Source organism: Pristiophorus japonicus, chromosome 9, assembly GCF_044704955.1.
Source record: "Pristiophorus japonicus isolate sPriJap1 chromosome 9, sPriJap1.hap1, whole genome shotgun sequence".
Lineage (NCBI taxonomy): Eukaryota > Metazoa > Chordata > Chondrichthyes > Pristiophoridae > Pristiophorus > Pristiophorus japonicus.
Genome location: NC_091985.1, coordinates 29,814,747 through 29,839,756, shown reverse-complemented (window position 1 = coordinate 29,839,756; position 25,010 = coordinate 29,814,747). Strand labels below are relative to the sequence as shown.

Sequence of the window (25,010 nt, the reverse complement as noted above, 5' to 3'; positions counted from 1 at the left end):
TCAGAGGATTGTGACTCTTTGGAATTCTCTGCCCCAGAGGGCTGTGGATGTTGAGATAGATAGATTTTTTGAATCTAGGGGAATCTAGGGATATGGAGATCGGGCGGGAAAGTGGAGTTGAGGTCGATGATCAGTCGGTCATCTTATTGAATGGCGGAGCAGGCTTGAGGGGCCGTATGGCCAACTCCTGTTTCTTTTTCTTATGTTTTTATGGCCCCAGCCTGGTTTAAGTGGAGCCCGTCCAACGGAACAGTTCCCTCTTTCCCCAGTACTGGAGCCAGTGCCCCATGAATCAAAACCCCGAACCCCATGCCACTCTTGTAGTCACGTATTTGACCACCTAATCTGTTTGTCCCCAAGCCAATTGGCATGTGGCTCAGGTAACAATCCTGAGATTATTATCCGTGAGCTTCTAAGTTTTAATTTCAACAGATGAAATTTAACTTAGATATTACTGCACAGAGGAAGAAAAATTGGTTAGGTAAGAACTCAGAGTGTTGATAAGATAGCAAAAAATGAAGTTGAACCAACTGTAGTGATATTGGTAGTATCAGTGCTTAACATGTCCAATCACAGCCAAGCAGCAAATAAAACAAATAGAATGTTGAACTAGAAGGTGAAACAGTCGAGTACAAGTTGGAAGAAGTTATGCTTAAAGTATATAGTACTCTGATCAAACTCTTGAACTCTTCTGCCCGATTCCAGTTACCAAGATACAACTTATTACTGTTGTACAGTATAGTATTAGACAGTCCCTCGGGGTCAAAGATGGTCTGCTTCCACACCAAAAAAAAAAAAGAGAATTCTTGGGTGTTTCCATGAGGGACCTGATGTTGCAGGTTCTGAACATCATTTTGAAGATGCCTGTGCGTGAATTCTTTTAAAAGTGAGGTAGCTGTTGCACACCAATTACTACATGGGCTAGACAGAGCAAGGTCTTGGAAATCACTGCTGTAATGTGGTTAACACGGCAGCCAACTTGCACACAGCAAACTCCCACAAACAGCAATGTGATAATGACCAGATAATCTGTTTTATGTTGATTGTGGGATAAATATTGGCCAGGGATTAAACCCCCCCCCCCCCCCACTGCCCAGTTTTCTTCAAAATACTGCCATGGGTTCTTTTACATCCACCCAAGAGAGCAGACGGGGCGTCGGTTTAACGTCTCATCCAAAAGATGGCAGGTAGGTTTTAAGGAGTGTCTTAAGGAGGAAAGAGAGGTAGAGAGACTGGAGATAGTACAGGGAAAAGGCATAAAAGTAATACTTTGCACTAGAGGGTTGAGTAACTCGGAAATACTGGAAAAATATCGGCTTTTCCGCTTTGAAAGCAGGTGTAGATACATGCTATTTTGGGGGATTATTAATTCTTTCTGGAGAAATCAGCTAATGTGGTCTGAATGGTTTTCCTCTCAGGTTCTTGGAAACTTCCGAAAAAGGAGGGAGGAGAGAGAAAATGAGGGAGGAAGAATCTATCAATTTAGGTCAAATATCTCTGTGGGCAAGTAGAACAGAATTACCAGTAACCTCATCAGGGTATTTACCGTGGTTGCCAGTAGACAGCAGAATTACCATCTGATCAATATGGATGCTGCAACTAAAGTGTTATATATGTGGACTTGTATTTACTCTGTACAGCCACCAGAGGGCTCATTCCTCGGAGTCCCAAGGGAACCCATAATCCCTTGGGAGCACAGGTATTTAAGAAGGCTTCACAGGTTGGAGAGGCAATCTGGAGACGTGCAATAAAAGACTAAGGTCACACTTTACTTTGAGCTCAGTATTCAATCTGACTCTTTCTCCATACACAACAACTGCCGACGAGATACAGATAGCTAACCCAAAGATGCATAGAACAGTGGGCATCCTGGAGAAATTTTCGGAGGGAGACGATTGGGAAACTTTTGTGGAGCGACTTGACCAATACTTCGTGGCCAACGAGATAGATGGGGAAGAGAGCGCTGCCAAACGTAGAGCGATCCTCCTCACCATCTGTGGGACACCAACGTACGGCCTCATGAAGAATCTGCTCACTCCAGCGAAACCCAGGGAAAAATCATACAACGATTTGTGCACGCTGGTCCGAGAGCATTTGAACCCGAAGGAAAGAATTCTGATGGCGAGGTACCGGTTCTACACCTACAAAATGGTCTGAAGGCCATGAAGTGGCAAGTTATGTCGCCGAGCTGACACACCTTGCAGGACATTGCGAATTTGAAGGACATTTGGAGCACATGCTCAGAGACTTTTTTGTACTTGGCATTAGCCACGAAACCATACTTCGCAAGCTTTTGACTGTAGAGACCCCAACCTTGAGTAAGGCCATAGCGATAGCCCAGGCGTTCATTGCCGCCAGTGACAATACTAAGCAAATCTCTCCGCACACAAGTGCTGCGACAAGTACTGTGAACAAAGTGATGTTGTTTTCGAATCGTAACGTACAGGGCAGGTCACATATACCTGCAGCTGCACGTCTGCAGATGTCTCAGAGTCCACCATCAAGAGTGATGAATGCAAGGTCATTAACACCTTGTTGGCGGTGCAGGGGTGATCATCATTTCCATTCATGCCGATTCAAAGGATAAGTTTGCAAGGGCTGTGGAACAATGGGACACCTCCAACAAGTGTGCAGGCGAGCTGCTAAGTCTGTTAAACATGCAAACCACCACGTTGCAGAGGAGGACAGATCAACGGAGGATCACTACGAACCAGAGCCTCAGACTGAGGAGGCAGAGGTACATGGGGTGCACACATTCACCACGAATTGTCTCCCGATAATGCTGAATGTTGAACTAAATGGACTCCCGGAGTCAATGGAGCTGGACATGGGCGCAAGCCAGTCCATCATGGGCAAAAAGGCTTTCGAAAGATTGTGTTGCAACAAGGCCTCAAGGCCAGTCTTAACTCCAGTTCACACGAAACTAAGAACTTACACAAAAGAACCGATTCCTGTAATCGGCAGTGCTACCTTAAAAAGGTCTCCTACGATGGAATGGTGCACAAGCTACCACTCTGGGTGGTACCAGGCGATGGTCCCACGCTGCTCGGCAGGAGCTGGCTGGGAAAGATACGCTGGAACTGGGACGACGTCCGAGCGCTATCACCCGCTGACGACACTTCATGTGCCCAGGTCTCAAACAAATTTCCTTCGTTGTTCGAACCAGGCTTCGGGGAATTTCAAGGAGCAAAAGTGCAGATCCACCTAATTCCGGGGGCGCGACCCATCCATCACAAGGTGACAGCAGTACAGTACATGATGAGAGAAAGGGTAGAGATCGAGCTAGACCGGCTGCAATGAGAGGGCATCATTTCACCGATCGAGTTCAGCGAGCGGGCCAGTCCTATTGTCCCAGTCCTCAAGGGGGATGGCACCGTCAGAATCTGTGGCGATTACAAAGTAACTATCAATTGTTTCTCCCTGCAGGACTGATACCCACTACCAAAAGCAGACGATCTCTTTGCAACGCTGGCGGGAGGAAAGACGGTCACGAAGCTGAACCTGACTTCAGCCTACATGACTCAGGAACTGGAGGAATCATCGAAGGCCTTCATCTGCATCAACACGCACAAAGGTCTTTTTGTTTACAACAGATGCCCGTTTGGAATCCGATCAGCGGCGGCGATATTCCAGAGAAACATGGAAAGTTTACTAAAGTCGGTCCCGCACACTGTGGTCTTCCAGGACGACATCTTGGTCACAGGTCAGAACACAGAGCACCTGCAGAACCTGGGAGGAGGTTCTTAGTCGACTCAACCACATGGGGCTCAGGTTGAAACGCTCGAAGTGCATTTTCCTGGCGCCTGAAGTGGAGTTCCTGGGAAGGAGGATTGCCGCGGACGGCATCAGGCCCACCAACGCGAAAACGGAAGCAAACGAGAACGCACCGAGGCCATAGAACATGACGGAGCTGCGGTCGATTCTGGGACTCTTGTACTACTTTGGTAATTTCTTACCGGGTCTCAGCACACTGCTAGAACCACTACATGTCTTACTATGAAAAGGGGGAGAATGGGTTTGTGGCAAAAGCCAAGAAAATGCCTTTGTAAAAGTGAGAAAATTGTTATTCTCAAACAAATTGCTTGTGTTGTATGATCCATGTAAGCATTTGGTACTAGCATGTGATGCGTCATCACATGGCGTCGGATGTGTATTGCAACAAGCTAATGATTTTGGGAAACTACAGCCAGTTGCTTATGCATCCAAGTCTGTCTAAGGCTGAGCGAGCCTACAGCATGATTGAAAAAGAAGCATTAGCATGTGTCCAAGGGGTAAAGAAAATGCATCAATACCTGTTTGGGCTACAATTCGAATTGGAAACTGACCATAAACCACTTATATCCCCGTTTTCCGAGAGTAAAAAGGGATAAATACCAATGCATCGGTCCCATCCAGAGATAGGCGCTCACGTTGTCCGCATACAACTACGCCATCCGCCACAGAAAACTGTGCCGATGCTCTCAGTAGGCTGCCATTGCCCTCCACAGGGGTGGAAATGGCACAGCCCACAGATCTAGCCAAGGTTATGGAAACATAGAAAATAGATGCAGAAGTAGACCATTCGGCCCTTCGAGCCTGCACCGCCATTCAATGAGTTCATGGCTGAACATGCAACTTCAGTACCCCATTCCTGCTTTCTCACCATACCCCTCAATTCCCCTAGTAGTAAGGACTACATCTAACTCCTTTTTGATTATATTTAGTGAATTGGCCTCAACAACTTCCTGTGGTAGAGAATTCCACAGGTTCACCACTCTCTGGGTGACGAAGTTTCTCCTCATCTCGGTCCTAAATGGCTTTCCCCTTATCCTTAGACTGTGACCCCTGGTTCTGGACTTCCCCAACATTGGGAACATTCTTTCTGCATCTAACCTGTCTAAAGCCGTCAGAATTTTAAACATTTCTATGAGATCCCCTCTCATTCTTCTAAACTCCAGTGAATACAAGCCCAGTTGGTCCAGTCTTTCTTGATATGTCAGCATTTGAGTGAGCAATCACCCGTCACTGCCTGGCAGATTAAAACCTGGACAAGCCAGGACCCCTTATTATCTCTAGTCAAAAGCTATGTGCTTCACGGGAGCTGGTCCAGTGGAAATGCAGGAAGAGATAAAGCCGTTCCAACAGCGCAAAGATGAAATGTCTATACAAGCAGACTGCCTTCTGTAGGGCAATCGAGTAGTGGTCCCCAAGAAGGACAGAGACACCTTCATCAATTACCTCCACAGTACCCCACCCAGGCATCGTAATGTGGAATCTGGCTATCACTTTCATCGTGTGGTGGCCCGGTATCGATGAGGACTTAAGAGTCCTGCGTTCACACATGTAATACATGCTCGCAGTAAAGCAATGTACGCAGGGAGGCGCCGCTAAGTTTATGGTCTTGGCCCTCCAAACCGTGGTCTCGGATACAAGTCGACTATGCAGGCCCATTCTTGGGTAAACATAGAAATTAGGTGCAGGAGTAGGCCATTCGTCCCTTCGAGCCTGCACTGCCATTCAATAAGATCATGGCTGATCATTCCCTCAGTACTCCTTTCCTGCTTTCTCTCCATACCCCTTGATCCCCTTAGCCGTAAGGGCCATATCTAACTCAGTCTTCAATATATCCAATGAACTGGCATCAACAACTCTCTCTGGTAGGGAATTCCACACGTTAACAACTCTGAGTGAAGAAGTTTCTCCTCATCTCGGTCCTAAATGGCCTACCGCTCATCCTAAGACTATGTCCCCTGGTTCTGGACTTCCCCAACATCGGGAACATTCTTCCCACATCTAACCTGTCCAGTCCCGTCAGAATCTTATACATTTCTATGAGATCCCCTCTCATTCTTCTGAACTCCAGTGAATACAAGCCCAGTTGGTCCAGTCTTTCTTGATATGTCAGCATTTGAGTGAGCAATCACCCGTCACTGCCTGGCAGATTAAAACCTGGACAAGCCAGGACCCCTTATTATCTCTAGTCAAAAGCTATGTGCTTCACGGGAGCTGGTCCAGTGGAAATGCAGGAAGAGATAAAGCCGTTCCAGCAGCACAAAGATGAAATGTCTATACAAGCAGACTGCCTTCTGTAGGGCAATCGAGTAGTGGTCCCCAAGAAGGACAGAGACACCTTCATCAATTACCTCCACAGTACCCCACCCAGGCATCGTAATGATGAAAGTGATAGCCAGATTCCACGTGTGGTGGCCCGGTATCGATGCGGACTTAAGAGTCCTGCGTTCACACATGTAATACATGCTCGCAGTAAAGCAATGTACGCAGGGAGGCGCCGCTAAGTTTATGGTCTTGGCCCTCCAAACCGTGGTCTCGGATACACGTCGACTATGCAGGCCCGTTCTTGGGTAAACATAGAAATTAGGTGCAGGAGTAGGCCATTCGTCCCTTCGAGCCTGCACTGCCATTCAATAAGATCATGGCTGATCATTCCCTCAGTACCCCTTTCCTGCTTTCTCTCCATACCCCTTGATCCCCTTAGCCGTAAGGGCCATATTTAACTCCGTCTTCAATATATCCAATGAACTGGCATCAACAACTCTCTGTGGTAGGGAATTCCACACGTTAACAACTCTGAGTGAAGAAGTTTCTCCTCATCTCAGTCCTAAATGGCCTACCGCTCATCCTAAGACTATGTCCCCTGGTTCTGGACTTCCCCAACATTGGGAACATTCTTCCCACATCTAACCTGTCCAGTCCCGTCAGAATCTTATACATTTCTATGAGATCCCCTCTCATCCTTCTAAACTCCAGTGAATAGAGGCCCAGTTGATTCAGTGTCTCCTCATATGACAGTCTAGCCATCCCTGGAATCAGTCTGTTGAACCTTTTGCTGCACTCCCTCAATAGCAAGAACGTCCTTCCTCAGATTAGGAGACCAAAACTGAACACAATATTCCAGGTGAGGCCTCACCAAGGTCCTGTACAACTGCAGTAAGACCTCCCTGCTCCTATACTCAAATCCCCTAGCTATGAAGGCCAACATGTCATTTGCCTTCTTCACCGCCTGCTGTACCTGCATGCCAACCTTCAATGACTGATGAACCATGACACCCAGGTCGCATTGCACCTCCCCTTTTCCTAATTTGCAATACTCTGCCTTCGTTTTTTGCCCCCAAAATGGATAACCTCACATTTATCCACATTATACCGCATCTGCCATGCATTTGCCCACTCACCTAACCTGTCCAAGTCACCCTGCAGCTCACATCGCCACCCAGTTTAGTGTCATCTGCAAACTTGGAGATATTACACTCAATTCCTTCATCCAAATTGTTAATGTCTATTGTAAAGAGCTGGGGTCCCAGCACTGAGCCCTGCGGCACTCCACCAGTCACTGCCTGCCTTTCTGAAAAGGACCCGTTTATCCCGACTCTCTGCTAACCAGTTCTCTATCCACGTCAGTACATTACCCCCAATACCATGCGCTTTGATTTTGCGCACCAATCTCTTGTGCGGGACCTTGTCAAAAGCCTTTTGAAAGTCCAAATACACCACATCCACTGGTTCTCCCTTGTCCACTCTACTAGTTACATCCTCAAAAAATTCCAGAAGATTCGTCAAGCATGATTTCCCTTTCATAAATCCATGCTTGAGAATGGATACAGAAGGATTGTAAATGTGGCAGAGGGATGGAGATAGGGAATCATGGGAAAATAGCTATAGAAATGTCAAGATGCAGACATTGCAGAATCGACAGAAAAAAAGGGGGTTACTGAGAGTTGTGGTTAAACACGGGTCATGGGAAAGAAAAAGCAATCACAGATAGAAGGTAACATAATGGTTTTCACTAATTAGGAGGGGAGAATAACGTAATGCTTTTTACTGATAAGAGGGAAATAGGTTTTACTGATAAAGAAGAAGAATTTAATGAGGCTATAAACAAGCTGACCTCAGGGCCAGCTCTAATTAGGAGACCTCCTCACCTGCCATTGGACATACTCAGGGGGGGGGGGGGGGGGGGGGAGGAAGAAAGGGAGTGGACAGACCAAGCGCTAATCAAATGCGTTATGTTTTGAAAATGTATAACTACTGTGCTTTTCGTGCTATAAAGGGGCTTGTCCAGAGGAAGGTAAACAGGCTCTGATTGAGAGTGTTCCTTTGTCTTGACAAGTCCCGGCCGGAGAATCTTCAATAAAGGTCTTTTACAGAAAAGGCAAGAAGGTGTTCGCGTCAGTGTATTCGCTGAAACAGATTGAGGGAAAAAGAATCCGTATTAACATGCTGACCTGGACTGATCCCGTCACTGCTTTCCAAATGCGCTATTTCATCCTTAATAATTGATTCCAACATTTTCCCCACTACTGATGTCAGGCTAACCGGTCTATAATAATCCGTTTTCTCTCTCCCTCCTTTTTTAAAAAGTGGTGTTACATTAGCTACCCTCCAGTCCATCGGAACTGATCCAGAGTCGATAGGCTGTTGGAAAATGATCAGCAATGCATCCACTATTTCTAGGGCCACTTCCTTAAGTACTCTGGGATGCAGATGATCAGGCCCCGGAGATTTATCGGCCTTCAATCCCATCAATTTCCCTCCTAATAAGGATATCCTTCAGTTCCTCCTCATTAGACCCACTGTCCCCTAGTACATTCGGAAGGTTATTTGTGTCTTCCTTCGTGAAGACAGAACCAAAGTATTTGTTCAATTGGTCTGCCATTTCTTTGTTCCCCATTATAAATTCACCTGAATCCAACTGCAAGAGACCTACATTTGTCTTCACTAATCTTTTTCTCTTTACATATTTACAGAAGCTTTTTCAGTCAGTTTTTAATGTTCCCTGCAAGCTTCCTCTCGTATTCTATTTTCCCCCTCTTAATTAAACCCCTAGTCCTCCTCTGTTGAATTCTAAATTTCTCCCAGTCCTCAGGTTTGTTACTTTTTCTAGCCAATTTATATGCCTCTTCCTTGGTTTTAACACCATCCTTAATTTCCCTTGTTAGCCACAGTTGAGCCACCTTCCTAGCACGTCTGTTGCCACCACTGAAAGCCTGCGGGCCATGTTTGTCACACACGGCTTACCCGATGTCCTGGTGAGCGACAACTGGCCAAGTTTTACCAGTGCTGAGTTCAAAGAATTCATGACCAGTAACGGGATCAAACATGTCACATCTGCCCCGTTTAAACTAGTGTCCAATGGTCAGGCAGAGAGAGCAGTGCAAACCATCAAGCAAGGCTTGAAGAGGGTAACTGAAGGCTCACTGCAGACTCACCTATCCCGAGTCCTGCTTATCTACCGCACGAGACCACACTCACTCACTGGGATCCCACCTGCTGAACTGCTCATAAAAAGAGCACTTAAGACAAGGCTCTCATTAGTTCACCCTGATCTACATGAACAGGTAGAGAGCAGGCGGATTCAACAAAGTACATACCATGATAGTGCAAACATGTCACGCGAGATTGAAGTCAATGATCCGTATTTGTATTAAATTATGGACAAGGTCCCAAGTGGCTTTCCGGCACTGTCGTGGCCAAAGGGGAGCAGGGTGTTTCGGGTCAAACTTTCAAATGGACTCATTCACTGGAAACACTTGGACCAAATCAAACTCAGACTCACGGACTACCCTGAGCAACCCACCTTGGACCCTACCTTTTTTGATCCTCCAACACACACACCAGTGGCAACCGACACCATGGTTGACCACGAAGCAGAACCCATCATGCACAGCAGCCTTGCAGGGCCCAACACACCAGGCAGCCCAGCAAGGCCAGCTGCACAGCAGCCCAGCGAGGGCCCAACAAATGATCCAACAACACCAGCTTTCACACCGAGACGATCAACCAAGGCAAGAAGGGCCCCAGATCGACTCACATTGTAAATAGTTACACGATTGACTTTGGAGGGTGCGGGGAGTGTTGTTATATATGTGGACTTGTATTTACTCTGTACAGCCACCAGAGGGCTCATTCCCCAGAGTCCCAAGGGATCCCACAATCCCTTGGGAGCACAGGTATATAAGGCGGCTTCACAGGTTGGAGACGCACTCTGGAGACCTGCAATAAGAGAGTACGGTCACACTTTACTTTGAGCTCAGTCTGACTCTTTCTCCATACACAACATAAAGGACGAAAGGGATTTTGTCCCACTCCACACTCAAACTGAAAGACATCTAGATTCAATAAGATGGTCCATTTTTTTATGGCCATAAGATGTTTAATATGCTTATCAAATGATAAAATAATGGCTGTTATCAAATTACAACAGCTTCTAAAATATTCTCCAGTAATTTGTGAGGTGTTCCACATGATCTCCATAGCCTAAAAGCTGACATATTACAATTGAGAAATAAAGTAATCTGACATACAGTAAACACTTTTTGCACTTGAGTAGCAGTTATTGATCATGCACCAATTATACTACACAAATTGTTCATCAAGATAGTTTCTTCCCAATAACAAAACATTTAGCAAAACATACTCGATCCAATCACACTGTAGTAAAAAGAATTCTCTGATACAACTGCAGAGCCAGGAAATACTCCGAAAATAAAATAAAAACTTCACTATTCAGAACATCAAACTCCTTCCAATTGCTCAGCTATCTCCCTCCCTCCCACACATTACCACATTCCAGGGTCCAGACTAACTCAAGCTTGAGATCGGAAAGTCCAAAAAACACATCAGTAAGTGTTGCAGACCAAAGCATGCACATGCGGATACATCTATCCTCTTCCCCTACCTCCATACCTTGTAGGAAATCCTACAAGCTTTTTGGCAGATAAGACTTCCTTTAGTTTATTCGTCTTTGCACTGAATAGATTTTAATTATAAAAATTAACAGAAGCGGCAGGTTGGGGCCATAAAAGGAGCGGCAAGCAGCGAGAAGGCATACCACCTCAGGGAGCAGCACAAGCTGTGACGGCAGCGAAGAGTGATGTCATCAAGGTCCAGGTCGATGATTGTAGCGTGGGCAGATACAGCAGAAGCGGCGAGGTTGGGGCAAAGGAGCGGTGAGAGACTGTGGAGGGCTGTTATCGGGGCCTGGGGCAGTGTGGTGTGCAACAGCCACCACACGTTTTAAAAAAAAATCCACGCACAACCATCTTCCACCCTTCAGGATGTAGTTCAGGACCTGGAATTTTAGGTCCTTCTTTGGAACACTTTTTTTGCATGGAAGCAAGGCATCCTCGTTTGAGGGGCCACCTATGATATGATTATAGCAGTGCAAAATCACATATTCTGCAACATCTACCAAATGGATCTGCTTGGGACTTTATTTATAAGCAGTTTGTTATCGGCTGATATCAGACAGGAGTACACTTTCCAATCGCTATCATAAGCAGGCCTACTCCTGCTCCTAATTCTTATGTTCTAAATTACTTGCTGGTATGCATGAAAGTCATCTGTGGGGAGTTCTGATTCCACAACAAAAGTTTCTGCATTAAGTCAGAGGGCAATATCGTTACCGGGGTGCATTTTGTATATTACTTAAACTGTTTTCCTTCATAGTATTTGCATCTTCAATTGAATTGGGATAAAAGTCAACTCCTGTCTGTGGTTCTTCAGTTCTACTGAACTTCTGAAGGTTGTTCAGCGAGTGTCACGAGAGTTCAGCTCACGTATTTCACCTGAAACTCTATAGTACGCAATTACTTTTATTTCAAGACACTGCAAGAAGGAACTGATTGAGTAGTGAACTCAGTCAGCCCTGGTTCTGTGGTAATACTCTCGCCTGCAAGCGAAAAGGCAGTGGGTTCAAGCCTCACTCCTGAGACTTGAGCACAAAATCTAGGCTGACACTTCAGTACATTACTGAGAGAGTGCTGCACTGAGAAGTCCTGTCTTTCAGATGAGATATTAAACCGATGAGATATTAAACCAAGGCCATATCTGCCTTCTCAGGTTGACGCAAAAGATCCCATGGCACTTTTTGAAAACCAGGGGAATTTCACCCAGTGTCCGGGCCTATAGTTATTCCTCGACCAACATTACTGAAACAGATTATCGGGTCATTTATCTTTTTGCCGACTGTAGAACCTTGCTGTGTGCAAATATTTGCCAAATTTCCCTACAACTGTGTTTACATTTCAAAAGTACTTAATTGACAGTGAAGCACTACAAGACATCCTGAGGTCATGAAAGGCACAGAATTATAAATTATTTCTATAATGTATTCTCTGTGATGCATTTTAAGATGCTGTATGTTTACCAGTAGATGTACAATGTATAAAATTCTATATATTATTTAAGTGCAAACATAGTGTATATTGCCCACACACATCTACTTTAGGGTGTAATATCGACTGTCATTCATACTGTGATTTTCTTTGGATCCAACTTACTACAATCAGAGTTAATTGTTAGACTGGCTACATTATCTCTACATGGGCAGAAAGAAAAAGCTGTCGATTTTAGATTGCAAGAAACACAGTCCACTTATAGAAATTATCAGGGCGTCTGAATGATAAGTTTTTAAAAATCTGAATTGTAACAAATATGACTGGTTGAATCGTGTTGCGGTCAGGTAAAGGGATCTTTAAAATAATAACCCGCTTTCATACAAATATCTAACCATCTAAACCATTGATATAACTAAAATACCATGTAATTGAAAATATAAGTTAGAACTGTATAAGTTACGTGAATAATCTAACAAGCTTTAAAGTTACATTTTAACTGAAAACAGAGTTTCTGAAAGGTTTGATGGCAGAATGTTGTGGGCACCTAAAATTTATTGGTTTAGGTATAGAAATTTTAATATGCACATTCAGTTCTCGAATATAAACATTAAATATCAAAAAACTGAAAGTGTATTATTTTCAGTGCAACTCCTGTAGATAAATGGTTTATTCAGGCTGATAGAACAGGAAGGTAAATTAAACATTACATTAGTACTTAGTTGTGTATTAAATTTACAAGATAAACATAAAAGTAATTACAGGTGGTGATTGGAAAACAATTGCTCTCTCTTTCCACAATCCAAATTAACATTTTCCTTCAAACGGAATAAAGTTACTAAACTTCTTTACTTGTTTTCATCTTTACTGCCACTAGTGATGATGCATCAGATTGGTAACAGCCAAAATCTTGCAGTGGCACCAATACAAACATAATACTGTGCCAAGAGGAAATGGTTTGCTTATGATAATCTATGGAAAGTATAATTTTTCAAATCTATATGCAATCTAGATCCTTGTTAATTAAGTCTTCTACCAATTAATGGAATGCATTGAGTGAACAAAATAGTACAATTTTCGAGTTAAATATAAATTCATGATACCGTACACCAATCAACTACTTTGATGTTGAATGAAATCCTGATCATTCAGATCTTAATTGAGCTGTCTGGGCAATACATATGTCATCAGTCTAATGAACAGAAAAAAAAATATGGTCATTTACTTATTTTTGTTGAAGAATATCTTCCCACATGAATTAGAAAATGATATACTCCTTGCTTGTAGGAGCCTATCAGAAACAGTCTTCCACAGTGCAGTCCCCAACAACTATACCATTGACAAAAGTTTGAAATAAGTCCACATGTCCCTCTGAGCAAGGGACCTTTAAACTCAATTATTACCACTAATAAATTCCTGTTTTTTTGGGTGGTGAATGAATAAAAACTGATTTTCTCTCAAATTTGAGGGAAAAAAAACATTTTCCATTGTTTTCTGACCAAAAATCATGGATGTATTGGTTGTAATTTACCAAAATTCCTTGGATTCTAGGGAGGTCCCAGCAGATTGGAAAACTGCAAATGTAACACCCCTATTTAAAAAAGGAGGCAGACAAAAAGCAGGAAACTATAGACCAGTTAGCCCAACATCTGTGGTTGGGAAAATGTTGGAGTTTATTATTAAAGAAGCAGTAGCAGGACAATTGGCAAAGCAAAATTCAGTCAGGCAGAGTCAGCATGGATTTATGAAGGGGAAGTCATGTTTGACAAATTTGCTGGAGTTCTTTGAGGATGTAACGAACAGGGTGGATAAAGGGGAATCAGTGGATGTGGTGTATTTGGACTTCCAGAAGTAATTTGACAAGGTGTCACATAAAAGGTTACTGCACAAGATAAAAGTTCACAGGATTGGCGGCAATATATTAGCATGGAGAGAGGATTGGCAAACTAACAGAAAACAGAGAGTCGGGATAAATGGTTCATTCTCTGGTTGGCAACCAGTAACTAGTGGGGTGCCACAGGGATCAGTGCTGAGATCCAAACTATTCTTACTGTATGCACCTATGTGGCCTAAGATGAAGAAAAGCTTGTGCACCCCCATGGTAAATTAGACAGTATTGAACATGTTTAATGCTTTGAAACATAGAAAATAGGTGCAGGAATAGGCCATTCGGCCCTTCGAGCCTGCACCACCATTCAATAAGATCATGGCTGATCATTCATCTCAGTAACCCTTTCCTGCTTTCTCTCCATACCCTTTGATCCCTTTAGCCGTAAGGGCCATATCTAACTCCCTCTTGAATATATCCAATGAACTGGCATCAACAACACTCTGCGGTAGAAAATTCCACAGGTTAACAACTCTGAGTGAAGAAGTTTCTCCCCATTTCATTCCTAAATGGCTTACCCCTTATCCTTAAACTGTATCCCCTGGTTCTGGACTTCCCCAACATCGGGAACGTTCTTCCCGCATCTAACCTGTCAAGACCCGTCAGAATTTTATATGTTTCTACGAGATCTCCTCTCATCCTTCTAAACTCCAGTGAATACAGGCCCAATCGATCCAATCTCTCCACATATACGTCAGTCCTGCCATCCCAGGAATCAGTCTGGTGAACCTTCGCTGCACTCCCTCAATAGCAAGAACGCCCTTCCTCAGATTAGACGACCAAAACTGAACACAATATTCCAGGTGAGGCCTCACCAAGGCCGTGTACAACTGCAGTAAGATCTCCCTGCTCCTATACTCAAATCCCCTAGCTATGAAGGTCAACATACCATTTGCCTTCTTCACCACCTGCTGTAGCTGCATGCCAACTTTCAATGACTGATGTACCATAACACCCAGGTCTCACTGCATCTCTCCTTTTCCGAGTCTGCCGCCATTCAGATAATATTCTGCCTTTGTGTTTTTGCCACCAAAGTGGATAACCTCACATTTATCCACATTGTACTGCATCTGCCATGCATTTGCCCACTCACCTAACCTGTCCAAGTCACTCTGCAGCCTTTTAGCATCCTCCTCACAGCTCACACCACCACTTAGCTTAGTGTCATCTGCAAACTTGGAGATATTACATTCAATTCCTTCATCTAAATCATTGATGTATATTGTAAAGAGCTGGGGTCCCAGCACTGTGCCCTGCCGCACGCCACGAGTTACTGCCTGCCATTCTGAAAAGAACCCTTTTATCCCGACTCTGTTTCCTGTCTGCCAACTAGTTCTCTATCCACGTCAATACATTACCCCCAATACCATGTGCTTTAATTTTGCACACCAATCTCTTGTGTGGGACCTTGTCAAAAGCCTCTGAAAGTCCAAATATACCACATCCACTGGTTCTCCCTTGTCCACTCTACTGGTTACATCCTCAAAAAATTCTAGCAGATTTGTCAAGCATGATTTCCCTTTCATAAATCCATGCTGACTTGGACCGATCCTGTCACTGCTTTCCAAATGCGCTGCTATTTCATCTTTAATAATTGATTCCAACATTTTCCCCACTACTGATGTCAGGCTAACCAGTCTTTAATTCCCCATTTTCTCTCCCTCTTTTTTTTAAAAAAGTGGTGTTACATTAGCTACCCTCTCGTCCATCGGAACTGATCCAGAGTCAATAGACTGTTGGAAAATGATCACCAATGCATCCACTACTTCTAGGGCCACTTCCTTAAGTACTCTGGGATGCAGACTATCAGGCCCCGGGGATTTATCGGTCTTTAATCCCATCAATTTCCCCAACACAGTTTCACACCTAATAAGGATTTCCTTCAGGTCCTCCTTCTCACTAGACCTTCGGTCCCCTAGTATTTCCAGAAGGTTATTTGTGTCTTCCTTCGTGAAGACAGAACCAAAGTATTTGTTCAATTGGTCTGCCATTTCTTTGTTCCCCATTATAAATTCACCTGATTTTGACTGCAAGGGACCTAGTTTGTCTTCACTAATCTTTTAGGACTTAGTATTTAACAGCTTTCTGAACCTCCAGATTCAAAAATTTCAAACAGGACAAATCAACAAGACAAGACTCAGTTGCTTGAGTTTCAGTGGCTAAATACTACCCCAGCACAGGAGTCCATACTTGTTTTCAACTGCCATTGCCAATGAATAGCTGTTCCATCCAACTATTCTCACTCGAAATAGAAGTCTTTAGTGACCTTCCAATTCATTTTTTTTCACAAAAAAATTCAACACTAAAATATGTTCTACTATACCTGCTAATTTTTCCTTTAATTTTATGACAACTAACGTTTTTTTCTTGCCCATTCCTTTTATAAACCCCACACAATAATCCATTGTTTCACTGTCAAAAATGCTGAAAATATATCTGACTGAAATGAATTAGACCCAACCTCCTTGGTAAGTGGCTCGAGAGAAGACACAGGAAAAGAACACATTGCTGAAACGAAAGCCAAAAAGGAAACACTCCAGCCAGTTTCATGTGACTCCTTAGCGGGAAAGGGAATGTACAGGAAGGGGAAACATTTCCTGTGAAACGTTTCAAAAGAATTTTATACAAGAATTCAGTGCATTTTTTTTTTAAAAAGGGCAATAATTCAATACAATCTAATTACGACTATTCAGTGTTTCCAAATTGTATGTCGTGAAAAATCTGGTAAACATGATTTGCCATATCCCTACTATTACTGGCAGTCTGCCAGAAATGTGCTAATAGTCGCTACCAGCAATGCTAGCAGCTATCACTGCAGCTATTCTTTCGAGCAATCCGAATGGGTTCGGTTAAAGGATAATTGATTAGAATTTGGGACCATCTGTTTAAAAAAAATAACGGGAATTTCTGTAGATATCAAGTATCGCTAACGGTCGACAAAAAAAAACATTGATACAGATCTTCAGATGGGATTCAGTGGTATAACCCAAAGCCCCTTTTGTTAGGAAAACAATGCAATGATAATTTACCGGGTTCTACACTGTTCATTTTGATCTCATGACATATATATCGGGCAACAACGCAAATTTGTAAAATTTTGGATTAAAAAAATTACACGACCGTGAAATTAAAGGGTTGCAAAAAAAAAAATCAAACCTCGACCTAACTTGTATAATAAAATCATCCAGATTCACTGCACCAACGTGATCAACACATACATAGCTTACAAAAAGAATGATATATTGGGGGCGAAGGTAGGTAGGTAGGTAGGTAGCAGCCCTGCAGGTAGCATTAATGAAATAAGACAGCCGTGCCTTTAAGTAACGGATTGCCATTTGAACCTGAAGCGTCTTTTCCCTTCCCGCCACCCCCTCCCACCTACCTACCCACCCAGTTTCATTGGGAAGCGGAGTGCATAAGTCGACCATCAAAATATAATTTAAAAGGAAAAAAGATTATTTTTTAAATCAACCCTCCCCCTCAGTCAGCGAACCGCGACCCATCAGCAGTGAGTGCGGGGCCGCCGCTTCCAAAGTCAGTCAGTCACCCCCTCCCAGGACCGACATTTTATACACAATCGACAGCAGTTAGAACCGCTATTTCATTTCCGATTATACAACCCGCTACAGTGGCTCCTGCCCAGCTTTTTGCTTTACTAGCTCTGTAAATCTGTGAGGCACACTCACCCTAGCCGTGCAACCGCCCTGCCCAGGCTCTAACAAACATCAGCAGCCTGTCCGTTGCTCGGCAATAACGTGATTATTCCACATAGCGGCGACACCAGCAGAATGGAGGAGATGGGGGGGGAGCGGGGAGGTTCAATTGACGCATGTGCGCGGCGCGAGCGAGGCAGGTGCCGTCAAGAAGGACGGCGGTTGACAGTGGGCGGGACCCCGCTCCCGATTGACGCGCCGCTCGACCAATGACCAACGCCGATATGACGTCACGGCGCCGACGGCAATGGTCGGCAGTAGTGGGCGGGAATGAGAAAACGACGTTCACCGGGAGGGGGCAGGGAACTGCGCAGGCGTCTCCTTCGCAAGCTCTCCTGGGAGTTGTATTTCTTTCACTCGCTGTCGCTACTTCAGCAAAGGTACGGACCCCAGCAAGCTGAACTACGACTCCCAGCATCCATCGCAGTGGCGCCTGTGTCTGATGTCTCTGTGGTGAAGGAAGCCGAAAGTTTAATTTGAATTCGGTGCTGATTGGTCCAGGGGCGGCGTCCTGTCAGCGGCGCTGGAGTTTAACCAAAAGCCGCACGGAGCGTTTCAAATTATCGTCAGCTTTTACTGTAAACATTGTTCTTTTGGTCGAAAGGTGTTTTTAACCTTTCGTTGTCTAGACCACATGAAGGCCTCTTGTGACTCAGACATCGAGGAGGAATTGGATACGTATCTGAAAGGCTTAAGGGGTGAGTGACTTGGTGGGGGAAGCTTGCCTGCAAAAGACAGCTGTCGGTTAAAGGCTCAGCTCGCAAGGCCGAGGTCAGTCTCCAAAGAGTGTGGTGAACATCTCTACTTATTGACAAGTTACACATTGCATTATTGGCATCTACCCAGGAATGTCTTATCCATAAAGCTCTCCCACTCATTCACAGCCACCTTTTTGATCTTGCCATTCTCTGTGGCCTCTCTTGTGTGTCTCAACGCCCACATCTCCCTTCCCCCTTCCAATCCCAGTTCCTTCTATGTCTGTCCCTGGAAAAAACAATCCCAAATATTTGTATTCGTATTGCATCTAAGTGTTTACCATGCCGAGATAAGAGTTTGGTCAATTTTCTGGACCTTCTGAATTGCAAGTTGGTTGGTAGGGCAAACGATCAATCATTCAGATTACAGTCGGGTTCAAGTGGTAATCCTACTGGGATGTGGATTAAAAAAATAATGAGTGATCTGTTAAAAGCGCTGTGTTTATAAGAAATAAACATTTCAGCACTTTTCCATTTGTTTACAAATATGTAACAGAAGGAAACCCAACATAGGTTTGTGAACCACTTTCAGCTCTCCTTTCAGATTCACCATCATGTACACATAATGTGGATTGTGTCATTGCAGAGAAGTGGTTTTCGTTTGAGCTGGGTTATTTTAGTGATGGGAATTGAAATGAAGAAAAAGTAAAAATGTTAATTTTGAAAGTGCATTAACTTAGAACAGCAACTTGCATTTATATGACACCAGAACTAATCACCGACCAAGCCATTAGCTCCACCCAAGAATGTCTTATCCATAACGCTCTCATAATATTCACAGCCACCCTTTTGATCTTGTCATCTTCTGTAGCCTCTCTCACCACCCAAGGGAAGCTTATTTCAGATACCGAGAACTAAATACTGCAGAAAGACTACAATAGAAAGTGCAGAGATGAAATTAAAAAGGAAGTTAGGAAAGCAAAGAGAGAGCGTGACAAATATTGGCAAGTAAAGTCATGGAAAACCCAAAGATGCTTTATAAATACATAAAGAGCAAAACAAATAACTGAAGAAAGAGTATGGCCTATTAGAGACCAAAAAGGTAACCTGTGTGCGCAAGGCAGAAGATGTGGGTATGGTTCTTGATGAATATTTTGCATCTGTCGTCACAAAAGAGAGGGCCGATGCAGACATTGTAGTTACGGAGGAGGAGTGTGAAATATTAGATGAGATAAACATAGTGAGAGAGGAAGTATTAAGAGGTTAGCATCTTCAAAAACAGATAAATCACCAAGCCTGGATAAAATGTATCCCAGGCTGTTAAAAGAAGCAAGGGAGGAAATAGCAGAGGCACTGACCCATCATTTTTCAATCCTCTCTCGCTGTAGGTGTGGTGCCGGAAGACTGCTAACATTTTACCTTTGTTTAAAAAGGGATAGACCGAGTTATTACAAGCCAGTCAGTCTAACCTTGGTGGTGGGCAAATTGTTGGATAAAAATTCTGAGGCACAGTATTAATCGTCATTTAGAAAGGCACAGATTAATCAAGGACAGTCAGCATGGATTTGTTAAGGGAAGGTCATGTCTGACTAACTTGATTGAATTTTTTGAGCCGGTAACAAGGAGGTTTGATGAGGGTAGTGCATTTGATGTAGTCTATATGGATTTTAGCAAGGCTTTTGACACGGTCCCATATCGCAGACTGGTCAGAAAAGTAAAAGCCCATGGGATCCAAGGGAAAGTGGCAAGTTGGATCCAAAATTGGCTCAGTTGCAGGAAACAGAGGATAATGGTCGATGGATGTTTTTGTGACCGGAAAGCTATTTCCAGTGGGGTTCCGCAGGGCTCAGTACGAGGTCCCTAGTTTTGTGGTACATATCAATGATTTAGACTTCAAAGTAGCGGGCATGGATAAGACATTTGCAGATGATATCAAAATTGGCCATGTAGTTGATAGTGAGAAAGAAAGTTGTAGACTGCAGGAAGATATCATGGACTGGTCAGGTGCGCAGAAAAGTATCAAATGGAATTCAATCCGAAGAAATGTGAGGTAGTACATTTGGGGAGGGCTAACAAGGCAAAGGGAATACACAATAAATGATAGGATACTGAGAAGTGCAAAGGAACAGAGGGATCTTCGAGTGCATGTCCACAGATCACTGAAGGTAGCAGAACAGGTCGATAAGGTGGTTAAGAAGGCATACGGGATACTTTCCCTTATTAGCCGAGGCATAGAATATAGGAGCAGGAAGCTTATGCTTAAACTGTATAAAACACTAGTTAGGCCACAGCAAGAGTGCTGCGTACAGTTCTGGTCACCACATTACAGGAACGACGTGATTGCACTGGAGAGGGGGGTACAGAAGAGATTTACGATGATGTTGCCAGGACTGAGAATTTTAGCTATGAGGAAAGATTGGATAGGCTGGGTTTGTTTTGTTTGAAACAGAGGAGGCTGAGGGGAGACTTGATTGTGGTGTATAAAATTATGAGGGGCCTAAATAGAGTGGATAGGAAGGACCTATTTCCTCTAGCAGAGAGGTCAATAACCAGGGGGCATAGATTTAAAGTATTTGGTAGAAGGATTAGAGAGGAGTTGAGGAGAACCTTTTCACCCAGAGGGTGGTGGGGTCTGAAACTCACTGCCTGAAAGGATGGTAGTGGCAGAAACCCTCACCACATTTAAAAGGTACTTGGATATGCACTTGAGGTGTTGTAACCTACAAGGCTACGGATCAAGAGCTGAAAAGTGGGATTAGGCGAATAGCTCTTTTTCGGCCGATACTGACACAATGGGTCGAATGGCCTCCTTCTGTGCCATAAATTTCTATGATGTCCCTCTACCGTCTTCCAATCCCAATTTCTTCGATGTCTGTCTATCCCTGGAAAAACTATTCCAAGTCGCTTACAACTGCAATTTTTAAATTCCAACTGTCTAGCCTTTTGGCCCTTTATTCGTCACAATGCTTCTCTAGCTGCCGATCTGCTTAACCACTACCTCACGTCCACCTCTGATGCTCTGGTTCCCTAGCAAAACCTTTACTTTCTCCCATCTCAGTTGATCTCCCAGTATGGTACCATTTTCGTTCCCTCAACTCCAAGGGTGCAGACCTTATAGAACTATACATCACAGAAGGAGGCTATTCAGCCCAACTTGCTTGTGCCGCCTCTTTGAAAGAGCTTTTCAGTTAGTCCTGTTCCTATATACATTTTTCCTTTTTAAGTATACAGGGTATATCCAATTCCCTTTTGAAAGTTACTATTGAATCTACTTTTATCACAGTTTTAGGCATTGTAACAGTTCACTGCATAAAAATTTATTCTCCTCGTCTGCCCTCTGGTTCTTTTATCTGGCATGCATCTAACATCTATCTGGCTGGACCATATCATGTCCTTTCAGGTCCTGCCAAAACTAGTCACTACTCCATGATCCTTGAGAGCAAAGAACCCTCAGCTTCTTTTCTCCATTACCATCCATCTTCATAAACTCTTCTCCCTGGCTCCTCCATCTTCACTTCCAAAAGCACTTGTGAGGAGATTATTCAGCTGCCACTGCTCCTTCCCTAGCTCTACCTTTCCACTACCTCTCAACCCCATCACTACTTCTACATTGTCAGACTGCTTGTCCAATATCTAACCTTCTTTGAGTTGCAATATTTCACCAGTTAAGCATTGGGTAGACTGACATAGTAACATAGGAACAGGAGGATGTTATTCAGCCCCTCAAGTCTGTTCTGTCATTCAGTCAGATCATGGCTGACCTGTACCTCAACTCCATTTACTCACCTTTGATCTATATCCCTTTACTACCCTTACCTAACAAAAATCTCTCGAACTCAGTCTTAAAAATTTCCATTATCCCAGCATCCACAACTTTATGGAGGAGGTGTTCCAGATTTCCACTACTCTTTGTGTGAAAAAGTGCTTCGAGATCTTCGCTCTCTTCCAATTCTAGCCTCTTGCACACTCCTGATTTTAATCGCTGCATCTTTGGCGGTTGTGCTTTCAGCTTCCTTGGCCCTATGCTCTTGAATTTCCTCTCTAAATCTCTTTGTCTCTCTACCTCTCTTACCTCTTTTAAGATGCTCCTTGAAACCTACCTCTTTGATCAAGCTTTTGGTCATCTGTCCTGATATGTCCTTCTATGGCTCAGTGTAAAAAATGTTTTTTGATATCGCCCTTGTTTAGCGCCTCAGGACGTTTTACGTATATAAATGTAAGTTGTTTTGTTGATTTCAGTTCTGAGTGGCCTGACCCTAATGTTAAGATTCTGCACTTCCCTACATTCAATTCCATTTTTTACAGTTTTGCCCACTCACTTAATCTGTCTATGCCCCTTTGTAACTTCCTGCTCCCATTTGCAAAATTTACTGTGCTTTCTAGCTTAGTGTCATCTGCAAACTTGGATATACAACTCCCTTTTCCTTCATCCACATTAATATATATGGTGAAAAGCTGAGGTGCTCTTTGTATTTGTTCATCTTTACTGGAACGAAGACTAGAATATGACTATCTTGTCAGTCTTAGTGTTTAGAAAATGTGATAACTATAATACAAGTTGTTGTTGAGTGGACAGCTCCGGTCTGTATCTCTCACCTTTTGTTGAATTTAACATGCACCCTATGGTATGATGAAGAATGGTGACAAAAGAGCAAAGCCCTTTCACACTGTTCAAACATGTGTTTTCTTTATCTGTAAATCAAACTGATTGTAAATATGTTTTGTGTTGCAGATCATGTGTATTTGTCCATTTTGTCTTTCTTAAATTACCATTTTACGACTATTGCTTGCAGAAAGGGCCACCAAAAGCATCCAGAAACTGAAGTGTAGTCTGGAAGGAAAACTTCAGGAAGAGCCCTCCGAGCCGTCTTCAGTGGGTCGACATGACACTGTCCAGCCAAACTCCATAAGTCTCCAAGGGAGGGGACAGAGTCATTGTGAAGTGGCATGGCAAGAGCTACAACACAGTCATGCAGGTGACCACTGATTACAATTTATTACTGAATTTGTTTTTATTGGCTGAAATATGACTTTTTGTGAGGGTTGTAGTACTGCCTAGCAGCAATATTTCTGCCTCCATGTGTGCTGTAGGGACTTTTAAAGTGATTTTTTTTGTTGCATTTTTCAAATGTTTTACTTCCCTTTTTATAGTTGTCATTTTAGTCTGCTTTCAAATTCATTTAAGTCAGATAACATTTGGTATGGTTCTAATAATGTTTCAAAAATTCCCTATGAGTTAATGGACTGCTCATTATTTTAATACCAGTTCGAGGGGGTGGTTAGAGCAGAAGAGGCGCCTAGGGATATCCTTGCTTCCAGGATAATTTTGGATTAGTAGGTGGTTTTGGCAGAGGAGAGTGAGGTACAGTAAAGCTTGACACAGTGGTGCCAAATCTGACAATTGACAACTCTTTTTGCAAAACAAAATTAAACAGTTAAATCAAGTGCCCCCTGATCTGGGGGACACTCCAAACACTTTTCAAGGCCCTCTTTTGTTTTTTTTTAATGTTTTTTTTTGTGGTTTTTTTGGGCAAGTAAACCAAAAATTTTACAAGTACCCCCTATAAAAGGGGAGAGGGACACTAAAACCGGCAATAAAAACAAATTAAACTTTAAAACATATAAAATCAAATTAAAATTTGGTTGCCGGGGTTGATGATGCACTCCAGTCCCTCCGGCACCCACCTCTCACGGAAGGCCGCGAGCGTACCGGACACTGCGTGCTCCATCTCCAGGGACACCCTGGCACGGATGTAAGTGCGGAAGAGAGGCAGGCAGTCGGGCTGAATGACCACCTGCTGCCTGGACCGGCTGATGGCACCCTTGGCCTGACAATTGCCAACTCTTTTGCTGTGAACAAACAAACAATTAAATCAAAGGTCCCCTGATTAAAGGGGGGCAGGACACTCCAAAACTTTCAAACAAGTGCCCTTTTTTTTGTCTTTTTGTGGGTTTTTTTGTGGGGTTTTTTTGGGCATCGAGAGGCAAATTATGCAAGTGCCCCCTGACTTGGGGGACGCTAAGAACCCAGCAATAAAACAAATAGAACTTTAAAACATATAAAATCAAATTAAAATTTGGTTGCCGGTGGTAACGATGCACTCCAGTCCCTCTGGCGTCCACCTCTCGCGGAAGGCCGCGAGCATACCGGTGGACACTGCATGCTCCATCTCCAGGGACACCCTGGCTCGGATGTAAGCGCGGAAGAGAGGCAGGCAGTGGGGCTGAACGACCCCCTTGACCGCCCGCTGCCTGGACTGGCTGATGGCACCCTTGGCATGACAATTGACAACACTTTTGAGGAAAACATAATAAATTAAATCAAGTGCCCCCCGATCTGGGGGACACTCCAAACACTTTTCATGTGCCCTTTTTTTTGGGCACTAAAATCATAGTTTTTTTTCCAAGTGCCCCCTATAAAAGGGGAGGGGGACACTAAAACCAGCATTTAAAATAAATTAGACTTTAAAACTAATAAAATCAAAGTAAAATTTGGTTGCCGGGGGTAATAATGCACTCCAGTCCCTCCGGTGCCCACCTCTCGCGGAAGGCCGCGAGCGTACCGGTCGACACTGACAATTGACAACCAAGCTAGTTGTGC

The 25,010-nt window shown here is 43.7% G+C and overlaps 2 protein-coding genes across 16 annotated transcripts in view; one reads left to right on the top strand and one right to left on the bottom strand.

The window, feature by feature from the left end:
• Positions 1–17,791, bottom strand: part of cep170aa (centrosomal protein 170Aa) — a 190,719-nt gene extending 172,928 nt beyond the window's left edge. For all 11 annotated transcript variants that reach the window (XM_070889228.1, XM_070889224.1, XM_070889226.1 and 8 more), the window contains exon 1: positions 17,688–17,791. The gene's annotated coding sequence lies outside the window, so the exon portion shown is untranslated. The remainder of the gene's footprint in view (positions 1–17,687) is intronic.
• Positions 17,792–18,185: 394 nt separating this feature from the next.
• Positions 18,186–25,010, top strand: part of sdccag8 (SHH signaling and ciliogenesis regulator sdccag8) — a 505,046-nt gene continuing 498,221 nt past the window's right edge. For all 5 annotated transcript variants that reach the window (XR_011594991.1, XR_011594990.1, XR_011594989.1 and 2 more), the window contains exons 1-2: positions 18,186–18,412; positions 23,203–23,385. Coding sequence is in view for 2 of the 5 variants with exons in the window: in XM_070889222.1 (XP_070745323.1) it covers positions 18,349–18,412; positions 23,203–23,385 (247 nt within the window). In the remaining 3 variants the exon portion in view is untranslated. The remainder of the gene's footprint in view (positions 18,413–23,202; positions 23,386–25,010) is intronic.